General features: G+C 39.1%; 1 protein-coding gene across 3 annotated transcripts in view; it reads left to right on the plus strand.

The window, feature by feature from the left end:
• The window catches only part of LOC125461849 (inositol polyphosphate-5-phosphatase A), a 499,445-nt gene that overhangs the window by 220,478 nt on the left and 256,967 nt on the right, over nt 1-22,000 (plus strand). For all 3 annotated transcript variants that reach the window (XM_048551135.2, XM_048551134.2, XM_059653108.1), the window contains exons 3-4: nt 17,558-17,658; nt 20,858-20,945. In XM_048551135.2, coding sequence (XP_048407092.2) covers nt 17,558-17,658; nt 20,858-20,945 — 189 coding nt within the window. The remainder of the gene's footprint in view (nt 1-17,557; nt 17,659-20,857; nt 20,946-22,000) is intronic.

Below are 22,000 nucleotides of genomic sequence, written 5' to 3' on the forward strand. Positions count from 1 at the left end.
CCCAGAAGCAATATGTTGCTGGGGGGGGGATCAGAAACTTGGAGGCTTGTGAATCAGGGTTGTATAGTGATGCAAACAGATGCCTGATTCCATCAAACTATCAATCAACTAATGATCATGATCATTAAAGGAAATTTACACAAAGAAACATCATATTGATGTTTAAAAATTATTGCATTGATATCTCCAGAGTGAAAAATTTATTACTGACAATTTTGATAAACATAGGTATACAAACTCAGGCAACATTTCCTGTCTATCACAGGTCAGATTTAAGTAAGTCACAGTTTCCCAGAATTACTCATCTGGCTACATCAGTTACATTGTGAGAAATAGTGTGACAAGAGGACTGCCAATTTTTGAACTGTTCCTGCTGATCAATTTTACTATGCAATTGACTCCTTTTATGGTGAATATTTGTTTGCTTTTACAAAATGTTACCCTAACAGGAGATGTTCTCTAAGGACAGCTTGCGGATTGAGCAATCAGTTTGATAGTTTGCTAAACCCTGGCGTAGTTCTATTACCAGAATACGTGAATCTGCTGTATCTCTCCTGATCACATGGTAATGAACACATTCTGTTCAATGCTCAGTGCTGTATTCATTGACTGTTCAGACTATGGATGTGGTCTAAAGCTTTAATGTATACTTTAAAAAATTTGTGAACCTAAGGTTAGGGTCTTGTACCTGAACATGAAAGAGGCTGAGATTACACTAATTAGAATAATGTGCTCACATGCAGACAGAGGCAAATGCCCCAGTGTTTAATCCTGCCTGTGCAACAAGGGGTAGCTGGTGTTGGTGAGAAGGCAGGTGATGCAGTGCTTAAAGTAGCATTCAGGTGTTATTTCCTGTTACTGTATCATTAGAATTTTACCCCTGGTTTCTAATGAGTGCAGATTTCACAAATTGCAGACGGGCAGAAACATCCTAAATTTATCATCATTCAAACTCGGCTACTATTTTAACTGTGAAATATGTAAATGACATGGTGTTCTGGGGCCACTGGTGAAAGCAGGCAATGAGCAGGATCAGGGTCAAAAGAACCCCAAATCACTTCTGCTTTTAAGATTATCTTATGGGGAAGGGGACAAGGAGCAGAAATGAACAGGCGTCTAACAGATGAAGTGAGAATGTCCAGGGAGCAATGAGAAGGTGACAGGAAGAGCAGGACCCATCCAGGAACAAGAGAGAGATCTCAAGTACTTAAGGAGCAATCTGAAAGCAGCAAGTTAAAGCTGCAGGCAGAACATAGAGAGATTTGGAACATAGAGGAATGTGAGTCTCTGGCTTCCATCCCCTTAACCTGACCATAATTGCCAGAAATTCCCTGCCTCCATTATTTTCCTCACTTCCAAGAGGACCATTTTATTTACTCTCAGCATTGACCATTGCTCACCACCACCCTCAGGTCAGAGGGGTGAGTTGCATTGAAATGTTTCAGTGAGGGCGAGGATTAAAAATTGGCCATGACCAGCACTGACTCTATCCTGGGCCTTTGTTTGTGGTTTTTGTGCTCAGCACAGTGTCTATATATAATATGGCATGTTTATACCAACACACAAAATAGAATAATCCTTTTTCCATCATTCAATAATGTTTATGTTTGGAAGTCCACATTCCCACCTATCCCTCATAAACTTTGATTCCTCTGCACAGGAATCTATTTACCTCGGCCTTAAAAATATTTAATAACCTCACTTCCACTACCTTTTAAGACAGAGGCTTCCAACATTAATGGATGGTGTGGTGGCACAGTGCTTAACCATTGATGCTTACAGTGCCTGGAACCTGGGTTTGATTCCCACCTTTGGCGACTGTCTGTGTGGAGTTTGCATGTTTTCTCCATGACTAATTGGGTTTCCTCCCATAGGGTGTACATTAGGTGGATTGGCTATGTTAAGAAAAAAAATTGCCTTGTAGGTTAGTTGGGATAAAACTCAATGTGGGATTGTGGGCATGGGACAAGAGAGTAGGTCTCAGTGGGATGTTCTTTGGATAGTTGGTGCAGTCTTGATAGGCCAAAATGGCCTGTTCCTGCTTTGAAGAGATTCATAGATTCTATGACTCTGAGGGAAAATAAAATTCTCCTTTGTTTGTTGGCCTGAAAGGGCAACTCCTAATTTTAAAGCAGAGCTTCTGAGATCAGGACCCCTGGCAAGAGGAAATGCCTTTTCCACATTCAATTGTCAAGACTATGCAAGATCATATACACTTTAATTACATTACCTCTGAATCTTCTAAACTCAGCTGGATGAAGCCCAATCTTTGTGAAACAACCCATTCATTCCAGGTTTTGATCTGATTTGATCTAGCTGATGCCCAGTGTAATTTAGCATTCTTTATTACATGAGCTACCTGTGAATTAATTTTTTGTTCGTCAAATACGAAAACCCAGATCTCTCTTCACTTCTGAATTCCACCATGGTTCACTATTTAAATAATATTTTGCTTTTTCATTCTTACAGTGAAAGTGACCAACTTCACATTTTCCCACATTATACTATATCTGCCAGAGTTTTGCCCACTCACTGACTGTAAGACTGTAAGATAAAGGAACAGAATTAGGCCATTTAGTACATCCAGTCTGCTTCTCCATTTGATCATGGCTGATAGGATACTCAAACCCCTTCTCCTGGCTTCTCCCTGTAATCTTTAATCCCCTTACTAATCAAACACCTATCTATCTCTGTCCTAAATGTCCTCAATGACTCGGCCTCCACAGCTGTCTGCAGCAATAACAGATTAACCACTCTTCGAGCTGAAGAAATTCCTCCTCATCTCTGTTCTATAGGGTCATCCCTTTATTCAGGCTGTGCCCTTGGGTCCTAGTCTCTCTTACTTATGGAAACGTCTTCTCCATGTTCAATGTATCCAGGCCTCCCAGTATTCTGTAAGTTTCAATCAGATCCCGCCTCCCCCCGAATCATTCTTCTAAACTCTGTCAAGTACAGACCCAGAGTCCTTGACTGCACCTTGTGACAAGCCCTTCATGGCTGAGATCAATTTGCGCAAACCTCCTCTGGATCCCTTCCAACACCAGCACATCCTTCCTTAGATACAGGGCTCAAAGCTGCTCACAATATTCAAAATGTGGTCTGACCGGAGCCTTATACAGCCTCAGCAGTACTTCTCTGCTCTTGTATTTTAACCCTGTTGAAATGAATGTTCACATTGTATATGCGTTCCTCAATGCGAATTGACCCTGCATCTTAAAGTTAAGAAAATTCTGAACAAGGATTTCCAAGTCGTTTTGTGCTTCAGATTTCTCAAGCCATTCCACGTTTAGAAAATAATCTATGCCTGTATTCGTCCCACCAATTGCGTAACTTCACACTTTCCCACATTGTATTCCAACTGCCACTTCTTTGCCCACTATCCTAGTCTGTCTAAGTCGTTCTGCAGTCTTCTCACTTCCTCAACACTACCTATCCCTTCAGCTATCTTTGTGTCACTGAAAGTATCTATATCCTGCCTCGGCCCTTTCTTGGAGAGGAGTTATATTTACTACTTTTCCAGTCTGATGGAACCTTTACTGAATATAGGAAGTTTGGAAAATAAACACCAATGCAATACTTTGAGTGATCTCTTTTAAAACCCTAAGAAGATATTAAAATTATGCCCCCTTGTTATTGATTCCTCAATTAAGGGGAACAGCTGCTTTCAATTCACCTTGTCCATTTCTCGCACAATTTCATACTCTTCAAACAGGACCCCCTCACACCTCTCTGTTCTAAAGAAAACAGCTTACCCAGTCACACTTCTTGGCTGAAATGCTCTATTCCAAGCAACATCTCAAACAATCTCCTTTGCACCCTCTGCAATGCAATCATGTCTTTCCTGCAGTGCAGGAATCAGAACTGCACATGGTACTCCAGCTGTGGCCTAACCAAAGTCCTATACACTTCCAAGATAACCTCCCTGGTCTTATAATCTGTGTTACGACTGATAAAGGCAAGTGTGCCTTCTTAACGACTCTATTAACCTGTCATGCTGTCTTCAGTGCTCTGTGGACAAGTACCCCAAGATCCCTCTATCTCTGTTAACTTTCCAGTGTCCTGCCACTTATTTAGTACTCCCCTGTCTAGTTACTTCTTCCAAAGTAAATCACCTCACATTCTGAGGATTCAATTCTGTCTGCCCCAGATCTGCCCACTGGACTAACCAACACCCCCACATTGACTTCAATATTGTTTATACGATACAATAGGGAACCTAACACTGATCCCCATGATATGCCACTGCACACCGACTACCAGTCTCTCAAATAGACTTCTATCTTCTATCTCCTACCATGAAGCCAATTTGGATCCAGTTCTTGTTTTCATACACTCACTTCTCTGGTAATGGCTTTCACATCATATTTATTTGCTTAAATGTGTGCGATCAATTTGATTCCTTTTTTAAGAATGCTTCCTACATTCAGAGCCTTTATTTTAGTATTTTTAATATCTTTGTAACATCTACTCTTAATTGTTTGTGCACTCTAAAGTTTTTCTCTCTGTCTGTTCTGTTCATCAGACATCATCATTATCATCTGCTTTTACAAGCCAGCAGTAGGCAATTGTTATAGAGTCATAAAGTCATACAGCACAGAAACCCTGCAGTCCAACTCATCCATGCTGACCAGGTTTTCTAAACTAGACTAGTCCCACTTACCTGCATTTGACCCATATCCCTCTAACCCTTTCCTATGCATGTACCTGTCCAGATGTATTTTAAATGTTGTGACTATCCCTGCAGCTATCACTTCATCTGGCCATTCACTCCACATACAAGCCACTCTCTGTGTGAAAAAAGCTGTCCTTCAGGTCCCTTTAAAATCTTTTCCCTATTACCTTAAAAATATGCCCTCTAGTTTTGAACTCCCCTTCGTAGGGAACAGTCATAGAGTCACAGAGATGTAAAGCATGAAAACAGACCCTTCAGGCCAACTTGTCCATGCTGACCAAATATTCCAAATTAATCTAGTCCCATTTGCCAGCATTTGGCCCATATTCCTCTAAAGCGTTCCTAACCATATGCCATTCCAGATGCTTTGTCAATGTTGTAATTGTATCAGCCTCCATGACTTCCTTTGGCAACTTATTCCGTACTTGCACCACCCTCTGCATGAAAAAGTTACCCCTTACATCCCTTTTATATCTTTCCCCTTTTATCTTAAAGCTACTGCCTCTAGTTTTGGACTCCCCAACACCAGGGAAAAGACCTTGCCTATTTAACCTATCCATGCCTCTCGTGATTACATAAACCTCTATAAGGTCACCCCTCAGCCTCTGATACTCCAGGGAAAATAGCCCCAGTCTACTCAGCATCTCTCTATAGCTCAAACCATCCAACCCTGACAACATCCTTGTAGATCTTTTCTGAACCCTTTCTAACTTCACAATATCTTTCCTAAAGGAAGGTGAGCAGAATTCCACACACAACTCCAAAAATGGCCTAACCAATGTCCTGTACAGGCGACATGTCCTCCCAACTCCTATACTCAATGCACTGACCAATAAAAGCAAGCATACCAAATGTTTTCACTCCTGTCTACCTGTGCCTCCACTTTCAAAGAACAATGAACCTGCACTCCAAGGTCTCTTTGTTCAGCAACACTCCCCAGGACCTTACCATTAAGTGTATACATCCTGCCCTCATTTGTCTTTCCAAAATGCAGCACCTCACATTTATCTAAATTAAACTCCATCTGCCACCCTTGGTCCATTGGCCCATCTGATCAAAATCCAACTGTATTCTGAGATAATCTTCTTTGCTGTCCACTATACCTCCAATTTTGGTGTTATCTGAAAATTTACTAACCGTACCTCCTGTGTTCACACCCAAATCATTTATGTAAATGACAAAAAGCAGTGGACTCAGCACCAATACAGCGGGGGAGCACCATAATTCTATTAGTTTTAAAATAGTGATGCAAAAGGATCGAGTGGATCTGACAGTTAAAATTCTAAATTGGAGGAAGGCCAATTTAGATGCTATTAAGCCAGGAACTTTCAAATGTTGATTTGGGGGGTGGATTTTCACAGGTAAATGGATGGCTCAAAAATAGGAAGCCTTCAAAGATGAGATAATGAGAGTCAATAGACAGTGAGTTCCAGTTAGGGTGATCAGTAAGGCTGGTAGGTGTAGGGAATGCTGGATGACTGGACAAATTGAAGTTCTGGTTAAGAAAAGAAAGACAAATACATCAGGTATAGACAGCAGGGATCGAGTGAATCCCGAGAATAGTATAAAGGCAGTCGGAGTATACTTAAGAGGAAAAAGGGGACATGAAAAAGCTTTGGCAAATAGGGCTAAGGCTTTGCTGTTCACCTTATTTGTGCTTCACATGATTTCATAAACCTCAATAAGGTCACTCCTCAACCTCCTATGCTCCAGTTAAAAACATCTCAGCCTATTCAGCCCCTTGCTATAACTCAAACCCTCCAGTCCCAGCCACATCCTTGTAAATCTCTTCTGATCACCTCTCCAATTTAGTTATATCCTTAGACTTTTAGCTTAAGACAGTGCAATCTAAAACTAAAAGGACAAGTTATAAACTCCTTATGAATGTTTCAGGCAATGCTAGATCCTTCACGACTTCTAACCTTACGTCACTAAAGCTGTTGGTTACAGTGACAAGCCTGTAATTCATCACATACATTGTCAACTAGGGTGCAAATCAATTCAACACATTCTCTAAATCATATGTAACCACAACAGCTTGCGTTTATTTCGCAACTTTAATGAAATCCTTGTAACAAAATACAGTGATGGTATAACAGATTTTCTAGATAACGTCATGAAATTCAATGCATCTCTTGGCTTCAATGAAGTGCAATGTGCTAAACCATTATGCTACTGTTGCTGTAAACTTAATCCAAGCCAGTTGTTGAGTAAGAAAGATAACTCGAACTTGGGTGACAGGGCTTTACCAACTTCTATTAAATAAAAGAGCTTAGTCAAAAACTGCATTTCTTGTCATTAGCAGCAACTTTTAATGTTAATTCCTTATTTGGAAGAAGTTATTTTTACCCCTTAAAATTAGCTTATTTAGACTAAAGTTGTTCACTTGTTTACTTTATAAACTGTATTTCTCAAATATCAAAGATCAAAGACCAGTCATCATTGATGTATATTTCATCTCAAAATTTAACAAATTGACACATGGTTCTAAATCTGCCAGTCTTAACCTGGAAAGGCTTAGAAGGATGTAGCTCCAACAATTTTATTAAGTAATAAATAAAACAATCATTACATATTCAATGGGGGGGGCAAGCCAGTTATACTATTACAAGACTTTATTTATTGCAGAGTAGGACCTTATAACATATTGTGTAAGATAAGATGACCAGTGTATCCAACCTTACATTTGGTTTGCATACACTGTCTGCCAATTCAGTGATTTATATGGCTTAGGTTGTAGGAATTACATTGTAGTCAACAGATGATGCACTTTCCATTCAATAAAAACCAGACTGAGAGCCACAAGGTTTAGCAGCAGGACACAGGTTGTGAAACATGGAAATCCTAGACTTGTGGTCATTTTAGCCAATTTTTGTTTTCTTAGAGAAAACTAGAGAACTGGCATCAAACCCTCATAGAAATTATTACATGGATGATGCCGAATTGGATGGAAGGTTCATCTAACTTACCTTTGAAACTCGTAGTGCTTGCAGGATGCAGTAATAATGAATTTGTTCACTAATCATAACATTCAATCTCAATTAGTTAATCCAGAAAACCCTAGATCTGAAGTGACACCCAGCAGAGGGAAGCTTTGTAATCTTAAATCCTAATTCTTCAGCTCTTCCCCAGCAGGCTGTAGCTCCCAGCAAGACATTGCCTTTATGATGCCATATTTCCATCAAGCTATTCGATGATCTTTTAGAAGGATATCAGTAGCTATAGCCATAATGGACATCAAAGTACACATTGGCCTGAAGATTCCTGAGTCACTTTTGCGACCTTTTCAAACCAGGAGTAACAAATGCCTTTCTCCAATTCTTGTTTTCCAGTAATTTCTAATGGATATGTGTAGGTTCCTCCCTAACTGAATTAAGGATCCTTGAAAGCATCTTATCTGACCTTGAGATTTATCTATCTTGAATTTTCACAGCCATCCTGGTGTAATGTGAATAATATCACTATTTGCCTCTGTAGCTCTCTCCATTTTCCTTTCTAGAACAAAGAAATTGCCTGTGTTCTTGGTAAAGACTGACACAAAAAACCCTACTGAGTACTTTTGAAGTCTGTGCGACATCAGTTGACGTGTCATGGCCTGACCCATTTCAGTACCCCCTCCTCAGTACTCAATTTCCTTCTGATCATAAGTAAAATATTCTTACTCATCTTTCTGTTCTTTTTACCATATTCAATGTCACATTTTTCTCTGGGACTTCAATGCCATGGTTACACTTAAGGCAAATAATTTGGACTCAGATTGGTCTGTTCTTTGAGTTGTTTTAGTCCTAATTAATCAATTTGGAATGTACTTAATGTAGGAATTGATTAAACTTATCTGGTCACAGATCCTTGAATAGGGCTTGATTGCTTTAGCCTGTGGCTGGAGCCAGTGAGTTAAGTGAAAGTACTAGGGATAATTAAGCATATTGATCCTCCTTATGACTGAATGTGTTCTGAAAGTTCTGTAAATTCTAAAATTGTTTAAGATATGTAAATAAACTATTCAAATTTAGAATTATCTTGGCATTATCTTGAGATATATAAGATATATATTATGATGATGGATCAATATAGCTTGGAAAATATATTTAAGGGAAAGGGGAAAGGAATAGAGGGTTATGTTGACTGATTTGATGAAAAAGGATGGTAGAATATTCTGTGAAGCAAAGACACTGGTAGGGAATAGCTTGGCCGAATGGCCTGTGTACGTGCAGTACTTTGCCACCTATACGTATCTAGTGTTGGTGAAAATACACAACTCTGTAAATGCTGCTGGGTGTTCCACTCACCTTGTCCAGCAAACTCCACCATACTGAGGACAGACTTTAAAACAATCTCAACAAATAGTAAGTTTATGATTTAAAGAGCAAGGAAGGTCACACCTCATTTGTCATACCTCTTTCATGAATGCAAGCCCAGCTACAGTGCTAATTACATTCTATACTGTATTGGCAAACATAAATATTTATCAGAAGGAATATTTTCTTCTAGCATTCTGGAATTACTTTCCTTATGGAAGGCTACAGAATCTTTTCAGTCCGTTTATCCATCTTGTAAGCGTGAAAAACATTTTTAAAAAGGTTTGCATGAATGGGTAAGTATTCCTCATAATTATCGGTGTCTCTGAAATGTTTCATGTCATGGTTTCCGTACACAATTGGAGAAGGATGGTGGTTAGTGAGGTGCTGACTTTATCTTCCTGTAATTTTCCGATATGTGGCAGCCACATTAAGAAACTAAACTTCACCTCCCAGTCACAAACCATTTTAACTCCCCCCTCCCATTCCTTGGAAGACATGTCCATCCTGGGCCTCCTGCAGTGCTGTAATGATGCCACCCAAAGGTTGCAGGAACAGCAACTCATATTCCACTTGGGAACCCTGCAGCCCAATGGTACCAATGTGGATTTCACAAGCTTTAAAATCTCCCCTCCCCCCACTGCATCCCAAAACCAGCCCAGCTTGTCCCCGCCTCCCTAACCTGTTCTTCCCCTACCTATCCCCTCCTCCCACCTCAAGCCGCGTCTCCATTTCCTACCTACTAACCTCATCCCGCCCCCTTGACCTGTCCGTCCTCCCTGGACTGCCGTCTCCCCTCCTTCTCTTCCCCTCCTTACCTCCCCACCTATACTCTCCTCTCCACCATTCAAGTACGGTCCGCCTCCTCGTCTCTCCCTATTTATTTCAGAACCTTCTCCCAATCCCCCTTTTTTGATGAAAGGTCTAGGCCCGAAACATCAGCTTTTGTGCTCCTGAGATGCTGCTTGGCCTGCTGTGTTCATCCAGCTCCATACTTTGTTATCTCTGGTTCTCCAGCATCTGCAGTTCCCATTATCACTGTTATTCCCCTGTTGTCTTAATTAATTAATGTTTGCTAATGCATACCATTTTTAAAGCATTTTGGTCTTAAACCACAATACCTCACCAATCAAATACATTGTTGGAAATAAGGCTATAAATGCTATGTGGAAGAATCAGTTAGGCTGGCACAGTTGTTACTCTATTTAACACAGGAAACAGGTTTTCAGGATTACTTCTTAGATTAGACAGCAGCTGCGAAAGGTACAGTGTGATCTTACATTGCTATTGACTGTAGAAGAATAATACAATAATTTGCATTTGTATAGCGCCTTCAATGTAGTAAAATGTCTCTAGCAACCTCACAGATGTGGGTCAGATGAAAATGGTCATTGAGATAGAGGAAGAGATATTTGGTAGATTTTAAGGTGGGTCAGAAAGGAAAATGACAGTTGTCACAATACAGACACATCATGTCTTCACTAGCTCTTCAAATGTGCACATTATGTACTGCCAGTTTCCTGATTTTTGTCTCTCCTTTGCACATCATTTCTATCCAAATAAACATCCAATGCCATCTTGAATGCCTCAATTGAAGTTTTCTTTACTACATTTCCATGCAATGCATTCCAGGCCCTATAAATATTTTTCTTACCAACTTGCTTCTTTTGAAAACCACTTTAAATCCATGCCCTTTGGGGAAGATGGGATGGAAAGACAGAGGGATTTTCAAAATTCCAGAGAATGGCACATAGATGGTGAAGGCATGGCCTCCAATGGTGACAATGATTTGCAGATGCACAGGAGTCCAGAATTAAAGGAAAACAGCATGTATCGGGATAGAGGAGATTACACAGAGAACCCATGAAAGGAATTTTAAATCAAAATGAAAACTTTAAATTGGAGACATTGCCATATCTGGGAGAAAATGTAAGAAAACCAGGATAAGGTGACTTGGGGTGGGACAAGATTCAGGTAAAGGTTTAAATAAGTTAAAGTTTGAGGAAGACACATAAGCTGAGCCACGGTATTTTGATGAAGTTATGATTGCCATACAAAGATGTGATCATGGATGAACATTGTAAGTTGCTTTATACCGTAGGTACAATGTAACAAGTTCCACCTCATTACCACCCATACAATGCCATGGAAAGAGAACATCAATAAGATTAGATGCCATCTCTGATTTTAGTTTTCTCATCTTTCTTCACCCTGATGTAATCAGCTGTTTACCATGCAAAATACCCACCAAGTTCATAGCTGCTTCTAGCCCTTTTTGATTCTTCAGGGCACGTCATTTCCAGTCAATCTAAAAATTACTTTTACAAAAGCAAAATACGATGAATGCTGGGAATCAGAAATAAAGGCAGAACATGCTAGAAATATTCAGCAGACCAGGCAGTATCTATACAGAAAAACAAAACTCACTTTTCAGGTTGATGACCTTTGATTAGAATGAGGAAAAGTTAGAAATGTAACAGGTTTAAGCATGTATAAAAGGGGATCTGTGATTGTGTAGAAGATAGGAGAGAGCAAGTAATGAGATGATGAAACAGCAAGATCAATGAGAATAGCAACAGGGCAAGTAAAGAAACCAAAGAGTTGCCTAGAGGAGGTGTGAATGCCAGACACATTCACAGCCCCCTTCCAAAAGCAATAAGAGATAAAAAATAAGAGTGAAACCAAAATCTGCAAAGCAGGGGACAGAGGTTATGGTCTGAAATTGTTTAATTTTTAATTGAGTTTGGAAGGTTACAAAGCACCTAATCAATAGTTAAGATTCTGCTCCTCCATATGGTGCTGCACATCATTGGAGTGCTGCTACAGACTGAGGGTACAGAGCTAGATGAAGAATTAAGATGGTAGTTGACTGGGCCCCAGAATTGTACTCAGAGAGTGATAAATAATGTTCAAAAAACAATCATCCCATCCAATTTAAGACAAAGGACTGTGGATGCAGGAGAACTGAAACAAAAACAGAAATTGCTAGAACAACTCAGCAGGTCTGGCAGCATCTATGGACAGAATGCAGAGTTAACATTTCAGGACCTTCTTCAGGACTTGTTCTTCTAAGCCTTCATCCCCACCCAGACTAATCTGTGAGCTCTCCACTTATTTGGAGATCAATCCAATGCTCTCCCATTGCCCACCAAACTCCTCTGTCTGGCTGAAGTTGCTTTCACATTGGATAACTTCTCCTTTACCATCACCCATCCATTCCAAGAAAAAGATTGTAGTGGTACTATTTCCTGCTCTTTGCCTGAATGAGCAAAGATTATCAATTTTGCTTCCAGTATTCACTCTCCTTCAAAGGGTGCAGGCCAAACTCTTCCTAACTTGTTCTTGACTTCTCTCCTCCAGTTTCTGGGGCTAGGTTATGAATTATTATTCATCATGAACCCAATGACTTCCAAAGCTCAGGCAAAATGCAGTCCAATTTAAAAAGATAGAGCAATGTACTTATTAAACGTAACAGATGAAAATAAATAATAAATGATTAATAAAATAAGTCAATATTGCTGACTGTGTGTTGTCTGGCCTGGATCTAGCTAATTTTATAATACAGTAAATGTTTTGGACAAAATAAAAAATTGAAAAGTAGATTTTTTTTAAATGATGAGAGACTGGATTTCATTTTTTAAGACCGACAAGGATATCCTTGTACACAAATCACACAAAGTTAACATGAACTTACAGCAAGCAGTCAGGAAATCATATGGTATGTTCATCTTTATTACAAAGGGAGCAGAATAAAAGAGCAAAGATGTCTTATTGTACCTTGCTCTCACTGATGTCCACAGTTGCAATAAGAATTCTTTACTGGTCACTTTGAGGTAGCAGTGCTAACTACTGATGCGCTGCGCTGCCCTCAGCATTCCTTAAAGCATACATGGTCTTCTGCTTTATTAATAGAGGCATAGAATACAAGAGCAAGGAAGTGGAATTTGTATAAGACACTTATATATAATGAACTCTTATATATGACACTCACCTGCCAGACTCCTGGGTGGGTTGACTGTCTCTATTAAAATAATATCTTGATGTAGATTGCTGCCCTGAGCAGAGGACACTTAGGCAGAAAAATATTAATGAAAAAAACTGGGAACTGCTCAATAAAACTTCAAATAACTGAATGTTTTACCAATAATTCAATCAGCAAACAAATACAATCAGCAAAGACCAAGCCTTATTTAACAGGTAGCTAACATACCAATCTGAAAAAGGCACTTCCTTATTAACTAATTAACACAAGCAAAGATGATTCATGACTCAATATGTTACACTATGCTTTCAGCAGAGATGTGTAACTTTGTAGATCAAGTTAAACCCCATCCTGAATTTTTTTTTAGCAGCCTGGCTGTTCTTTAAAAGTTGTTTCTTTAAGTTTTCCAAATCAGACAACTAGTTACTCCTTGATTGTTAAACTTACACAAATTCCTTCTTTTCAAATGAAAAACCATTTCCCACTGGCATTCTATTTGTGGTTAATGTAACAGCAGTCTTTTCCCGTTTGTTTCTCACAACAGCAATTCTTGCCAGGTTTTCTGAGTCTATGAATCTGTGCCCAGAGAGACCAATTCCTTTGTGTCAAGGTGTAAACACTGGTGCTGGGGTTTCCATGGGTTTTGGCTTGGCCCTTCGTTTCCATGATAACCAAATCCAGTAGACCTGTCTCTAGGTGGACTACAAAATGAGTTCACCAAGCCCATTCCAAGATATTCTATCTTACTTTAAGAGACCATTTTAAACATAAAGCCTTCTGAAGTCTTGCATTTGTAATTAAAGTTGTAAATACGTGCTATCTGAGCTGTTTTTATTGAACATAAGAACATAAAAAATATGAGCGGGAGTAGGCCACCTCCTGAGAAGTTCCTCCTCAAATCAGCCCTGCTGCCCCTGAGTTCTAGTTTCACCCACCAGTGGAAATAACCTCCCTGTTTCTACCTTATCTATCCCCTTCATACATTATATGCTTCTCTAAGATTCCAACTCTCATTCTTCTAAATGCCAATGAGTATAGACCTGGTGAACTCAACCTTTCCTCATAACCCAACCCTGCAACTCCAGAATTAACCTATTGAATCTCTTCCGCACCCCCTCCAGTTCCAGTACATCCTTTCTCAAATAAGGAGACCAAAACTGAACCCGGTCCTCCATGTGTGGCCTTACCAGCACCTCATACGCCTGCAGCTTAATCTCCCTGTTTTTGAATTCTATCCCTCTAGCAAGGAAGGACAATATTCCATTTTCCTTCTAAATTACCTGCTGTATCTGCAAACCCACATTTTGTGATGCTTAAGCAAGGACACCCAGGTGCCTCTTGCAGCGGCATGCTGCACTTTTTCACCATTTAAATAATGGTCCGTTTCACTGTTATTCCTTCCAAAGTGGATGACCTCACATTTTCCAACATTGTACTCCATTTTCCAGACCCTTTCCCATTTACTTAACTTGTCTCTATCCCCCTCCAGACTTTGTGACCTCTGCACACTTTGCTCTACCACTCATCCCAGTGTCATCTGTGAAATTTGATGAAGTATACCTGATCCTCAACTCTAAATCAATTATGTAAATTGTAAACAATTGCGATCCTAACACCGATCCCTGAGGCACACCACTAGCCATTGATCGCCAAACACCCATTTATCCCCACTCTTTGCTTTGTGCTAGTTAACCAATCTTCGACCAATGCTAATACGTTACCCATAATAATGTGCACCTTTATCTTACGCATCAGCCTTTTGAGTGGCACCTAATCAAATGCCTTCTGGAAATTCAGATAGACTCCATTCACTGGCTCCCCATTGTGCACTGCACTTGTAATGTCCTTGAAGAATTCCAGCAAATTAGTTAAGCAAGAACTGCCATTCATCTACCCATGCCTGATGGGACAATTTCTATCCCGACATTGTACTATTTCTTCCTTGATTATAGATTCAAACATTTTCCCCACCACATATGTTAAGCTAACAGGGCTACAGTTGCCCATCTTTTGCTTACCTCCTTTTTTAAATAGTGGCGTCACATTTGCTGTTTTTCCAACCTGTTGGAACTGGCCAGAGTCCAGCAAATTTTGGTAAGTTATCACAAGCACATTGGCTATTTTCCCCACCATCTCTTTTTATAACCTAGGATGCATTCCTATACCTCCCATTAGCTTGCCCAACACTATCTCTTTAGTGTGTGGCATGCTGTTTTAGTGGAATTGACAACTTGTTTAAATTAAATGGATTAATACCTGTGTTCCTGGTTCATAATAGGATCAGAATGAGAATTGATGTTACAAATGGCACTTTCTAGATTGCAATAAAGAAGAAATATCTTTATTTACATAATGTGTTTTCATAAACTTCTTCCCAACTATACAGTTTCCTGTTTACAAAACCCTTAAAAGCCATTTCTTTGACCAAGCTTTTGTTTATTTGACCTAATGTCTTGTTATGTGGCTCAACATCATACTTTCTTTTATTCTGCTCCTGTGATGGCCTTTGAGTTGTTTTGGTACATAAAGGTATAATGTAGGTAGAATTTGTCATCATTTGCAGCCATATGGATACATTTATTGTGTTTTGTATTTGTATTTATTGTATTCATTAGAGTTTAGAAAGTTGAGGGTGGATCTAATAGAAACTTACAAGATAATGTATGGCTTAGAAAGGGTGGACGCTGGGAAGTTGTTTCCATTAGGTGGGGAGACTAGGACCCATGGGCACAGCCTTAGAATTAGAGGGGGTAAATTTAAAACGGAAATGAGGAGACATTCCTTCAGCCAGAGAGTGTTGGGCCTGTGGAATTCATTGCCATGGAGCAGAGTGGAGGCCAGGACATTAAATGTCTTCAAGGCAGAGATTGATAAATTCTTGATCTCACAAGGAATCAAGGGCTAGCAGGAGAGTGCAGGGAAGTGGAGTTGAAATGCCCATCAGCCATGACTAAATGGCGGAGTGGACTCGATGGGCCGAATGGCCTTACTTCCATTCCTATGTCTTATGGTCTTATGGTCTTATTTGAAGTGTAGTCATAATAATGTAGGAAATGCAGTAACCAACACCTGCACAGCAAGATTACACAAAGTGCAGTATGGGAATGGCTATATAATCCATGTTAGAGATGGTGATTAAGGATAAATATTTGAAATGTGCAAGTGGGACTAGTTCAGTTTGGGAACATGGTTGGTATGGAGTGATTGGACCGAAGACCCTGTCTCCATACTGTACAACTGCCTGGTATGAAGGGAAGGTCTTACGATGAAAGGCTGAGGGACTTGAGGCTGTTTTTGTTAGAGAGAAGAAGGTTAAGAGGTGACCTAATGGAGACATACAAGATGATCAGAGGATTCGATAGGGTGGACAGTGAGAGCCTTTTTCCTTGGATGGAGATGGCTAGCACGAGGGGACGTAGCTTTAAATTGAGGGGTGATAGATATAGGACAGATGTCAGAGGTAGGTTCTTTTCTCAGTAAGGGCATGGAATGCCCTGCCTGCAACAGTAGTAGACTTGCCAAGTTTAAGGGCATTTAGATGGTCATTGGATAAACATATGGATGATAATGGCATAGTGTAGATTAGATGGGCTACAGATTGGTTTCACAGGTCAGCGCAACATCGAGGGCCGAAGGGCCTGTACTGCGCTGTAATGCTCTATGTTCTATGTTCTATAAACTCCAAGTCTGCATTGGCCAGGACGCAGCTGAAAGCGAAAGGCATAACAAAATAATACAATCAGCACCAGTTTTAAATCAAGATAGAAACAAAATCAGCTCTCAGGAGATAAATACAACCTTTTCAGAAACTTGTCCTAGATTTCAGTGATTAAATTATCTTAATATTATTCCCGGCGTTGGCATTTGCCTTTTCCCTACTGATTGAGTTCATCCACTTTGGCAATATAGTAAGTGGAGAGCGGTTCTTATTTAAACAGTAAACTACTGTTTTTTAATGAAATAACAAAGATGAGGTTTCCCCATTTATCTCAGTGTCTTGATTTTAATTGTGCTGCAATGCATAATTACCAAACTGCCCTTCAACTTGTGCATTGAATAATGAGAGAAATCCATTCCTCAAAGCACTGGAGATGAAGAGAATGTGGGAAGTAGTGACGGAAAATTGTGACTTTCTCCTTCATCCAACTGGGTCGAAGCACTAAAATAAAACACTTTAAAAAAAGTCTTGTGCAAGCCCAACCATTCTGTTCCTAGCCTTCGTGGCAGCCTCAGGCAAATCTGCAGTTTAAGTAGTGGGGCTAACATGAACAAGAAGCTGGAGCTTAGATCTCTATTGAAATAAACTGCAAAACTTAATTGGGCAAAGCAGAGCTTTTAGTTTAAAAAAAAATTAACAATAGTCAATTGGTCATGCATGGCCTCTCTGTTTGCCAAAAGTTGCTGTGGATCAGTTTTATTGTATGTAAATACACAAAGAAATTTTTTCTGAAGCACAGCAAATTATTTGACAATCATTTCCATTTTGACATTAGAGCACACAAGGCTATATCTAAAGCATTTTATCAGCTGACAACTCTTGTACTCCGTGTGAATTGTACAGGTTGTTCTGGTGTGGCACTGATTATGTATTCTTCTTCCTTGCAGACTGTGCATACGCACAAGCCTCATTTTATTGCTTTGCATTGCCAAGAGGTTGGCGGGAAGAACTATGAAGCATCAATGTCTCATGTTGACAAGTTTGTGAAGTAAGTCCCAAGTATAATTTGCTGCATGCGTTCCTTTGGGGTTCTAATGCAAAGAATATGAAAAGCTCATGTTAGATTATTGAGGTACAATGTCAAGCTGCATTGGTTCAAGTCATTTGGCTGTCAGTCAGCCTCAGTTAATTTAATTCATTTTCTCTTCTGTTGTTTTGCAGACTGTGTAACACAAAGTGAATGACAACAAAAAAAATCTTGAATCCTGACTTTAACAGGCAGTTGAACACAATGTCAGCTTTAAAACTGTTACCAACCAACAGTTCATCCAACAAACAATTTCCATGAAGGATCAAATTCATTTCAAAAATCAGTAACTGTCCAAGAAGTCATTACAAAGCTACCATTTTCCCCAGTGTTACAACGTCACAGTAAGGCCATTTCCAGCCACTGTGGTGGTGTGTTAACCAGGCTGCTCCAATTGTGCTCTGATGTGCTGCCTCATATTACTGCCAGTAATCGTAATGATGGTAGTGTTGACTATTTCTTTATTCATTAGTAAAGGTTTGCAAATAAGTACTACATTTCACTGTTAAAATTATTTTAATCATCATGCAGCATTTAAAAATCTGCTCAGTATTATCATTATGACAAGCCCATTTTTGAAAGATCAAAACTTCGAGTTGTTGCTGCACGGAATACATTCTAGACAGGGTCGGCTTCCCTCTGCTGGTACAAATGGTGCATATTTACAATATTTATCAGTGCATATAATTTGTACTTGACAGTGTCTCCCTCTGCTGACACAGGACAAGATGTGCATGCTGTGAGTGTTTTTCAATCTCTGTAGAACTCTGTAAAACTACTGTAATCAGTCATGGTTCTCATTTAAACTTTTCTTTTCTATCTTCATTTGCTGATATTCAAGAGGAGTATTAAATGCCACATTTAACCCTCAGCTTCAAGCCAGTAAAAAAGTGATGTATAGGAAGGGAATGAAGGATTGTTAATCATTTCTGACTGTTCCTCAGAATGTTCTCCCTTCCTTAAGCTCTGCACACCTCCACCTCTGAAAACATTGATTGTTTGCTTGGTAGTGATTTGGAGGGCATTAGTGTCCATTAAGCATTGGCAGGTTTTTCAACTCTGGAGAACATTATGGCCAAGTTTAATACTGGCAGGACTAAGACCCATTTAAAGAGACAGGATTCAGAAGTGCCTCAAGGACCAGCAGTGACAATACCTCACAACCACCCCTCCCACCCTCAACATTTCTGCTGCAAGATAGTTAATGCCATCCTCTCTGGTTACCAGTGAGACTTTAGCCCACACATGCAAGCCACTGCCGGAAGGAAACTTAGCTTAGTCCAAAATAGGCTCTACCCCAGCCCATGGAAATGACCTAAGAGCCAGAAAATTAAGTTCTAATCATGACAAACAACTGTGCATGCATGGTCACACATAGCTATTTTTATCTTGTGGTGGGGTTAAAGGAGTTATCCTCAATATAAATGGAAGAATTTCCACTGTACTGTGACTGTCAGATTGTGTCAATTGTAGGACCAACATCACAATAGCTGAGATTGCAAAGATTACATCTTCACAAGGTCATTAATAGTTCATGTTTCAAACTGTTATTTTGTACATGTATCATAAAATAATCCACATATAACATCATTCAAAATCCCAGTTATGAGTACCTTCAATTTAAGCACTTTCCAGGTCATATTGTACTGCTGTATCCCACTTTTACTTGGAATAATGACCAGATAAAGTGATCATACATTTTCCTGCTGATCCTTATTTTCTCAGAAACAATGGTATCCTAAGGATGATATCAATGAAGATTGTATGATTATGAACCGTGTATAATTTTGTGCTGACAATGGTTGAGTGAAAGATTTCACCAATGTTAAAATGCCATGAAACATAAAAAACAAAGATATTAAGAGTAAAGAGGGAACCTCATACTAAATGTTTTATCCGAAAGATTGTACATCAGAGAATTGAGCAGTAAGTTACCAGGGAGAGTTTTTGGGATCCTGTGGACAATTAGAGATGTTTTTGCAGAGAAGGGATTAAGGAATATATTGCGGAGGTGGTTTCAGGGATTGATTTCTGAAACGGAGATATATTGTTGCACTGAAAGGGCTTTTGTTGTCTGAAAGATACTTGTGTTCTTTGCAAATTTTAAATGTAGCAACAAAATGATCAGCAGAAGTGCCATTGTCTTTAAAAGTTTGTAAAGAGTTTATAATTCTGCACAAAAATCCAGGAATTAGATGTTGAAAACCATACTGGAAAGAATGTTGCTTTTCTTTGCCTTAGACAAACAATATACATTCAAAAAAAACTCTTTAAAAGCCTAAAGTTTAAAAAAAAGGTTTTGAGAAAATATATTTGTATCAATTGTTATTTTATCTGTTCATATGCCAAACATCAACCTCTCATTTAATTTCTGTATTATTCTACTTACAGTACTGTTGTTTCTTGAATAAAAAGTTGTCACTGATTTTCCACAAATTTTCTAGATGTTGCTCATAGTTTTAAAGATCACTTCTACTTGCCTCCCCATAACACCTCAAAAGCCACCCTACTTGCAGCTTAGAGAGTCACCCTAAATCTAAGATCCTGCAGTATGAAACAATGAGTAATACTATCAGCTAAATAATAGTGAATTCAAACTAGATTGATATCATCATGACATTACTTGGCTAACTACTCACTAATCTGATCCTTCTTACTTCTCTGTTTTCAAAGTGAGTGAATTTGTGAGATATTATAATAGAAATATTATAGTGAGGAGTATTGAGGGATGTTGAAATGAAGGATATTCTGATGAAGGATATTACAAGCATTTCAGAAGTTTCGGTACTAAATGGCAGCACCAAGTTTTCTACCAAAAAGAAATGTGCCCTTTCGAGCTAAGAATGAAAATCTCCACTGCATTATTGCAGATTTGGACTTCCCATACCAACTAACCTCTTCAAGACTGCCAATTTGTTGACAATTAAGGGAAACTTTGAATTTGGATTATTGCCTGAAGTTCACCTTCTAGCGATAAGAGAAAGCATTCTGTCCAGTGAGACTATGTTGCATTTGATCCTTTGTCATAGGAGATGAGAGGACAACATTCTAAACCATTATATTACTTAACAGCTTAAATGTTTGAAAGACATACTTGGAAGCCATCAATTATCTCAGCGATCACCTGAGAAAGAACTAAATTTTTATTCTTTTACTGTAGAGAATTGCTATCGAGTGATGAGATGAATGAGTACAATCGAGCACGAGTGTACTTGGATGAAAATTATAAATCGCAAGAACATTTTACGGTAAGAAGGAACTTCCTTGCCAGTTATGTGATTGTCATTCAGGAATTAAAATTTTCAAGAAGTTTTCTCATATACATATGTCTAATGTGCAACAAGAACATGAAGATTTTGATTTTGAAATTTAATTACATCAATGACAAAGACTTCAGCTGTCCAAAAATTAGATGATTTATTGTTTTCATGATGTACGGATGTGTAGTAATTTTATCCCAGCTCCAGTACAATAAATGGAAACTTGCCACTCCCAAGGCTGAATTTTAGAAATCAGATGAGCAGCACTGGTTTTCGAGGTACACAGTAACACAGCTATCTTTTCTATTTTCTGAATCTTATATTGAATATTGTACAGTGGTCTTTCATTTAAAACTGTTGCATTTGGCAGGAACAGATTTACAAGGTGTTTTTCTGTAAAATCCAGCCCAGAGTTGACAAGTTAATTCTATTCTCTGTGACAAAGCATCCATGTAACCAAGACCAACCTGAACAATAAGGCGCCTACAATGATCACAATCTGAATTAAGAAATCCAGATTTCAGTAGCAGTGACTTCCTCATGACACTTCATTGTGGATGCTTAGACAGATGTGTTTGTATGTAAACTTGGAGTCTAACAGAAACCAGAATGGGACTGCTCCCAGTACATGGCATTGCTTTGCTTCCTCATGATCCTGTGGAGTGTTCACTTTTTCCTTGCAGTTTTTTGTACAAATGGTTGTGCAAAGATGTGCAAGTTAGGTGGATTTGACATGCTAAATTACCCATTGTATTCAGGGATGTGTAGGTTAAGTGCGTTAGCCATGGGAAATGCAGGGTTACAGGGATAAGGTAGGGGAATGGGTTGGGGTGGGATGCTTTTCAGAGTTTCAGTGTGAACTCATTGAGGTGTATAGCCTGTTTCCACACTGTACGAATTCTATTATAAAAAATGTTGAGGAAGTAATTCTTAAATAATGAAATATGGCATTCCATCTATTTGACAATATGACAGTAAGTGAGGGATATCAAAGATTCAGGATAAAGGGCTAAAAAATTTAATGGCACTTAAAAAATGTAAGT

The sequence above is a fragment of the Stegostoma tigrinum genome, chromosome 20, assembly GCF_030684315.1.
Source record: "Stegostoma tigrinum isolate sSteTig4 chromosome 20, sSteTig4.hap1, whole genome shotgun sequence".
Classification (NCBI taxonomy): Eukaryota; Metazoa; Chordata; class Chondrichthyes; order Orectolobiformes; family Stegostomatidae; genus Stegostoma; species Stegostoma tigrinum.